General features: G+C 47.8%; 1 protein-coding gene across 1 annotated transcript in view; it reads right to left on the reverse strand.

Moving 5' to 3' along the window:
- FHAD1 (forkhead associated phosphopeptide binding domain 1) overlaps positions 1–7,364 on the reverse strand; it is a 169,433-nt gene that overhangs the window by 40,470 nt on the left and 121,599 nt on the right. The window contains exon 17 of the mRNA XM_045298951.1: positions 2,312–2,419. Coding sequence (XP_045154886.1) covers positions 2,312–2,419 — 108 coding nt within the window. The remainder of the gene's footprint in view (positions 1–2,311; positions 2,420–7,364) is intronic.

Raw genomic sequence — 7,364 nt, forward strand, 5'->3', positions numbered from 1 at the left:
TCCCACTCAAAGGTTGTTAGGCCCCCCCGCCCCCACGTCACCTTTGTTCCCCATGTTGCTGACGACATTGTTTGATGCCTTATAGAGAGTGCACTGCAAGAGATCCTGGGGAAAGGTCACCTCTGGGTATAGAAGCAAGAACGGCCCAATGTCTATGAGCAATCGGCTACTTGTTATCCACTGAGATGCATGACCCATTGGGGGTTTCCTTCTCTGGTACCAGAGTAAAACTTGTGATCCAGTCATTAATACCACGGCAGGCATTTCTTGTCTCTCTCTCTCTTTGATGTTCATTTCATTCCTGATCTGTTTTATGCCTCGAGCGTTCTGCTTTTTAAATGTTAGTTTCTCTTCTTCTCCTACCCCTAACTGAAGTCTTCCCCAGGAGATCCAGGGTAGGTCACAAAGGGAACCGGATGGTGTGTAACTGCTCTTTGGCTCCCCGACAGCCTGCAGTGTCACACCCTGCATCAGGGAAGTCCGTCCTGCATGCAGATGTCAGCCCTCAGCTGACAAGTCTTGCATGGCGCCGCTGCTCAGCCGGACACCCTCCAGTTTGTCAAGCCCCAGGGCCGACAGATCATCCAGCTGCTGTTTATGGACACCATGCTTCCCTGAGCAGCAGTTTTCAGAGTGGGCCAGCGCCACTTGGACAGTTGCTGTTGTGGGCTGGTAACACGTTGGCTCTGACTTGGGGTGACCTCAGAAACAACAGAATGAAAAGTTGTCTGCTCTTGCGCCATCGTCATGACCATCCATACACTTGAGTCAGCAGTTGGGGCCAAGGAGCCCTGGTGATGGTGTTAGGTAGGTGTTGGGTGGTTCTAACCCACCAGCTGGTCCTTGGGAGAAAGTTGAGTCTGTCCGCTCCCATAAAGACTTGCTGTTTCGAAAACCTGACTCAGAGTCGCTATCAGTGAGCTGGACTTGCTGGCTGGGGGCTTGATGTGGTGGTTCTGATCACGGTGTCTCTGAATGGCTTCCATCGAGGCACCTCATCTTCAGTCAATATTCTGTTGTGATCGATAGGGGTCCTGTGGGCTAATGCTCAGAAGTAAATCACCAGGCCTTCTCCCTTGCCTATTGTGGTGCCTTGGATGTTGCCGTGATGCTGGAAGCGATGCCATTGGTATTTCAAATGCCAGCAGGGTCACATGCGGTGGACAGCTAGACCTCCCAGACTAGGCAGCGTCCCTGAGACTACTGGTGACAATGCAGATGCCCCAGTTCACCCTCCCTCATACCAAACTCCAGGCCATCAAGTGGAGTCCAGCTCACAAAAACTCCGCAAGGCAGGCAGAAGGGCCTCTGTGGGTTCCTGAGACGGTCACGCTTTACAGGAGTAGAAAGCCCCAGCAGTGTCCTGCACAGAGGCTGGTGGTTTCGAACTGCTGACTTGCGGTGAGCAGCCCCACAGGGAACCCCTGCATCATCAGGGCTCTGTGAGTCAGAATCTCCGGGAGTGAGACTCAGGAAGGAGGCCCTTAAAATAAACTCCCTGATGATTCGGAGGGGTGACAATATTTGAGAATTTTTCTCTGACAAGAATGTTCCAAGACTGACATGAATGGAATCAAGGACGGTTTTAAACTTGTCTGGTCTTGAAAAGTCTTTCAAATCAAAAGTCCTTGTACGGAAATGTAACCCATTGCTGTCAGGTGATGGGTTTGCCTGTCACCGACCGGCTTAGACTTTGAGATATTGGACTGTGAGTGGGTGCCTTGCACTGTGGGGACCCAGGAAGAAAGACGTCTATTCCATGGCTGCTGAGACATCCAGCACAGGATCTGATCACGGGCAATAACCGCCCCTTACGGCATGGGCCCCTCCCAGTAATAGCAGTGAGTGTGCTCTGATCGTGAAGGGGGTGATAATGATGACATCATGTTGGGGATGGGTGGGGAGGATGGCATCAGAGTGCTCAGCGCGTCAGACTTTCTTAACCAGACATCTCTTCTTGCCCTTTGCCCACACAGCTTAGAAAGAGGTGCGGACAGTGAGTGCTGTGCAGGGGAATCAGAGAGCCTGGGGTTCAAATCCTGCCCCTCCACCTCCTGGCTGTGAGCTCTCAATAAAAAGACAAGCCTGCCAGGTTCTCCGTGGCTTTGTGTGCAGGTTCCCAGTCAAGTCTCATAGCAACTCCATAAGGCCGATCTATTCAGAGTAGCCAGGCCACAGAGACGATAAGCAGTTACCGGAGATCACACAGTCAGAGAGTGGCGGAGGCCTGATAGGAACGGAGGCCTGATCAGCCCTGCCCTCAGTCTCGCAGGACCGGCCTCATCCATTGCTCCCTCTGTGAGCCGCGTACCTCTTTCTGCTTGGTTAAGTGGTTCTCCAGATCCTGCACCTTTTTCTTTTCCTTCTCGACGGCCTCCTTGGCTTTGTTTTTCTCGTAGGCAATGCTGGTCTCTGCAATCTGCAAGTCGGTGACAAGGCGTTTAGGGGCGTGGGTATGAAAAAGGAAGGGACAGGACACCACAAGGGGAGCCAGGATTAGGAAGCGTGGAAACCAGTGAGTCAGGGTCTGGGAGCGAGAGAGGAGAGGCAGGGTTTGTGCTCGGCTGCGCATGTGCATTGCGTTCTAGGCTGGGTTTCAGGAAGTGACTTCCTGGTCAGTGTTGAGGTCAAGCCTGAGCCTCTGACCCACCTGACACACGTTGGCAACATGTGACCTCTGCCTGGAAGCACTTGGCTCCTTGGGTGGTAGGGCAGGAGAGCCAAGTCCTGGGAGAGGCTTCTGGTCCTAGCAGGCCTGGCACCTCCCCAGTCTACAGAAGCTTCCAACCTCATGCCCAGGATAGCTTGGATCTGGGAACACGCACCACACTAAGCCTAGTGACAGAGAAGGGCTGCCGGTCCTGAGGAGGTAAGTGGCCAAAGCAGGGTCAAAAATTCTGCCGGTAGCTGTTGAATACCTTGCAATTATACTGCCCACACAAAAGAAAGTTCACAAGAAAACTATTTTTTAAATGTGTATTAGTGGTATAGTTACAAAGCACAACGAAGGGAGTTGGTGTCAATGAATTGTCCGGGCAAATAAATGTTGAATTGGTAATGTTTTATATATATATATATATATTTTCCAGTTTTGAGGGTATCTCCATATGGAATTGTGCTGGGTGGGGGGGGGGAGCACACATTTTGTAGTACACATTTCCCCCCCTGCGTGAGCATTGAGCAACTTGCTCTGAGTTAGTGCACCAGTGGCATCTCCTGGGGAGGTTCTCTCTGGTCACAGTGAATATTTTTGTAAATGTAGTTTCACTCAAACCTCATTTTTTGGGATGGCTGATTTAAGAGAATAGCATGTGAGTGGGAAATTTTGTTTCCTGCTCAAGAAAGATGCTGCAGAAACTATTGTGATGTTGAACACAGCTTACAAGGACAGTACTATAGGAAAAACTCAGTGTACAAGTGGTTTTCTTGTTTCAAAATAGGTGAAATGTTGATTGATGACAAACCTTGTTCTGGATATTCATCAACTTACCGAACGGATGAAAATGTCAATTTGTAGCGCATTTGGAGTTTATTCCAGGAGGTGAGACTGCTAATCAAGCTTTCTGTTTAGAGCAGCGGTTCTCAACCTGTGGGTCATGACACCTTTGGAGGTCAAATGACCCTTTCACAGGGGTTGCCTGATTCATAACAGTAGCAAAATTACAGTTATGAAGTAGCAATGAAAATAATTTTATGGTTGAGGGGGGTCACCACAACATGAGGAACTGTATTAAAAGGTCAAGGCATCAGGAAGGTTGAGAACCACTGATTTAGAGGTTCTGAAAAGATTGTGTAACAGCGTGTGACAAAAAAAGGCCTGATTTGTGGCAGATGGGGCACTGGTTTTGCCACCACAACAATGCACCTGCTCACACAGCCATCTCAGTGTGCCAGTTTTGGGCAAAAAACAGCATGCCTCTCTTGCCTGAGGCATCTGAGTCACTTGACCTCACTCTGTGTGACTTCTTTTTGTTTCTGTGAATATAGAGGGACATGAAAGCACAGCAAATTGAATACGTAGAAGAGGTGAAGAAAAAAACGACGGAGGTGCTGTCAGCCATCCAAACAGATGAGTTTGGAAAATATTTCCAAGAATGGAATCGCAGATTTGACAAATATCTAAGTGTAATGGAGAGTACTTTGAAGGTGATAAGGTTGGTTTGTAAAACAATTTAAATACATAGTTTTGAAAAAAAATCTGGTTTTGGGGGTACAGCCTCACATGCATATGTAAACAAGAAAACGGGAGAAGATGTACTATGATGCAAATTGGCACACTCTGCGTCAGGAGTTGGGATTATAGCAATTTATAGTTGCTCTTTTCACTAGTCCATAACTTCTACATTTTCCTTAGTGAGCATGCATTGTTGCAAAAACCACCACCACTGGAGCCAAAAAACCCCAAATAATTAACTTTTGCTTTTTAAAGAACCCTTCAGCCTTCCTCTGTGAGAGCTAGTCCAGGCGAGGAGGCTGTTAGGAGGGCAGCGCCTGTGGACCTGGAGAAAGGACTGTTGTTTCCAATGGCCATGACCTTTCAGCCTAACATCCTTGGCCCTCTGCCCGCCTCATCCCACGTTTGCACCATTCTCCCTACCCACCCTGGACTCTGCCCTCACCTGGGGAGATCTGAGCTCATTACACTGCCAAATCCTTGCTTGAGCCTGCCCAGCCCCCCGTTGCTAGTGGAGGGCCTGCCTGACAGCTGGTTCCTCTGGCCTTTCCTTCTCACGGCCCCTTCTCCTGCAGTGGGGGGCGTCCCTTCTCTTGCAATGCTGCTTGCAGTGTGTTGTTGTTGGGTGCCATCAGTCTGTTACGACTCGTAGCGACCCTATGAACGACAACATGAAACACCACACGGTCCTACGCCATCCTCACAACTGCTCTCTGTTCGAGCCCAGAGCCCACCGTCGAAGCCACCGTGTCAGTCCATCTCGTCTAGGGCCTTCCTCTTTTTTCACAGCCCCTCTACCAAGCACGGCGGCCTTCTCCAGGAACGCATTTCTCCTGACAGCGTGTCCAAAGTATACAGGAAGAAGTCTTGCCATCTTGCCTCTAAGGGATACTCTGGCCGTACTTCTTCCAAGACGGGTCTGTCTGTCCTTGTGGCAGCCGCTGGTCCTTTCAATATGCGTTGTCAGCACAACAATGCCAACGCGTGGCTTCTCCTCCGGGATTCCTTATTCAATGTCCAACTTTCACGTGCATATGAGGTGATTGAAAACACCTTGGCTTGGGTCAGGGGCACCTTTGCCCTCAAAGAAATATCCTGGCTTTCCAACACTTTACCAAGGTCTGTGTAGCAGATTTACCCAATGCAATGCATCTTTTGATCTCTTGACTGTTGCTTCCAGGAGCATTAACTGTGGATCCAAGCAAGACAACATCCTTGACAACGCCCATCTCTTCTCCATTTATCATGATGTTATGTATTGGTCTAGTTGCGAGGATTTTGGTCTTTCCCATTGAGCTATAATTCATACTAGAGACTGCAAGCCTTGATCTTCATCCGCAAGTGCTTCAAGCTCTCATCACTTTCAGGAAGCAAGGTTGTGTCATCTGCATTGTTAATAACTGTGTTAGGCTGGGCTGTCTAGAGAAATACAGTCAATGACATGCATAGATGTATAAGAAAGAGCTTTATGTCAACAAGTAATTTTATATCAAGAAGGCATTCCGGCCCAGTATGACTTAAATCTGTAGGTCCAAAGCTTCCTGGGGCCCTCTTCAGACTCACAGAACTGCTGTCTGATGCTGGAGAGCGATGGAGTGGGATGCTGGAGCATCAGAGGACAGTGTGCGCAGTCTCTTAGATCCAAAATTGGTGGAAACATGGCAGGGTTGTGGACAGACCACATGGGGTGGCTCTCAGAGGCAAGCAGATTTCCAGTAAAGCAGGAAGGCAAAGAAGCAGAAAGAGTGTGTCCACTGTCTTTCACGCTCACACAAGAAGGCTTGCGACACTGAGGAAGTGGCATCAGGCTGCTGCCCAGTTGATAGATTGGGCCCTGCCCCTATTCTAACCCAGGAGTGTGTAGTTGACAGAATCCTTAACTGTCACAATGAGCCTTCCTCCAATTCTGATGCCCCATTATCTTCATATAATCCAGTATCTCTAAGGACTTGTGCCACATACAGATTAGATCAATATGTGAGAGAGACAATCCTGATGCACACCTTTGCTGATTTTAAACCACGCAGTAGTCCCTTGTTCTACACGAACAGTCTACCTCTTGATCTATTTACAAGTTCCAAAGGAGCATAACAAAGTATTCCTTAATTCCCATTCTTCTCAAGGCTATCTGTAGTTTGCTAAGATTCACACAGTTGAATGTCTTGGCATAGTCAATAAAATTCAAGTAGACATCTTTCTGGTATTCTCTATGTATAGCCAAGATCCTTCTGCATCAGGAATGCTATCCCTTGTTCATGTCCTCTTCTGAATCAGGCCGGAATCTCTGACAGCTTCTTAATCAATGTACCACTGCAACCATTGCTGAATAATCTTCAGCAAAATTTTATTTGCTTGATATCAATGATATTGCTCTATAGTTTGAGCATTCTGTTGGGTCACCTTTCTTTGGAATGAGTACAAATATGGACCTCTTCCAGTCAGTTGGCCAAGTAGCTCTCTTCCAAATTTCCTGGCATAGGTGAGTGAGTGCTTCCACTGCTTCATCAGCCTGTTGAAACATTTCAATTGGTATTTGATCACTTCCTGGAGCCTTGTTTTTGCTTTCAATGCTTTCAGTGCAGCTTAAATTTCCTCCTTCAGCACCACTGGGTCATGCTCATATGCTACCTCCTGAAATGGTGAAATGTCGACTAGTTCTTGTTAGTACAGTGACTATGTATTCTTTCCATCTTCTTTTGATATCTCCTGCATCATTCAACGTTTCATCCATAGAATCTTTCAATCTTGCAACTTGAGGCTTGAATTTATTTCTTCAGTTCTTTCAGTTGAAGACACGCAGTGTGTTCTTCCTTTGTGGGTCTCTAATTCGGGGTCTCTGCACATTTCATTATCATATTTTATTTTGTCTTCTCTAGATGCCCTGTGAAATTTTTTGATCAGCTCTTTGGCTTCATCATAGTAGGAGTAGGAGTCCTGCTGGTGTAGTGGTCACGAGTTGGGCTGCAACCTGCATGGTCGGCAGTTTGAAACCACTAGCAGCTCCGAGGAAGAAAGGCTGGACTTTCTACTCCCATAAACAGTCACAGGCTTGGAAACCCACAGGGGTCATGATGAGCTAGCACTGACTTGATGGCAGTGAGCTTGGTTTTTGGACTCTGAAATTAAGAGCACGTTTCAGAGTCCCTTCTGACTTCCACTTTGATCTTTTCTTTCCTGTCTCTTAAATGAC

Source organism: Echinops telfairi, unplaced genomic scaffold (assembly GCF_000313985.2).
Source record: "Echinops telfairi isolate 266 unplaced genomic scaffold, ASM31398v2 ScPeMD7_7457;HRSCAF=8495, whole genome shotgun sequence".
Lineage (NCBI taxonomy): Eukaryota > Metazoa > Chordata > Mammalia > Afrosoricida > Tenrecidae > Echinops > Echinops telfairi.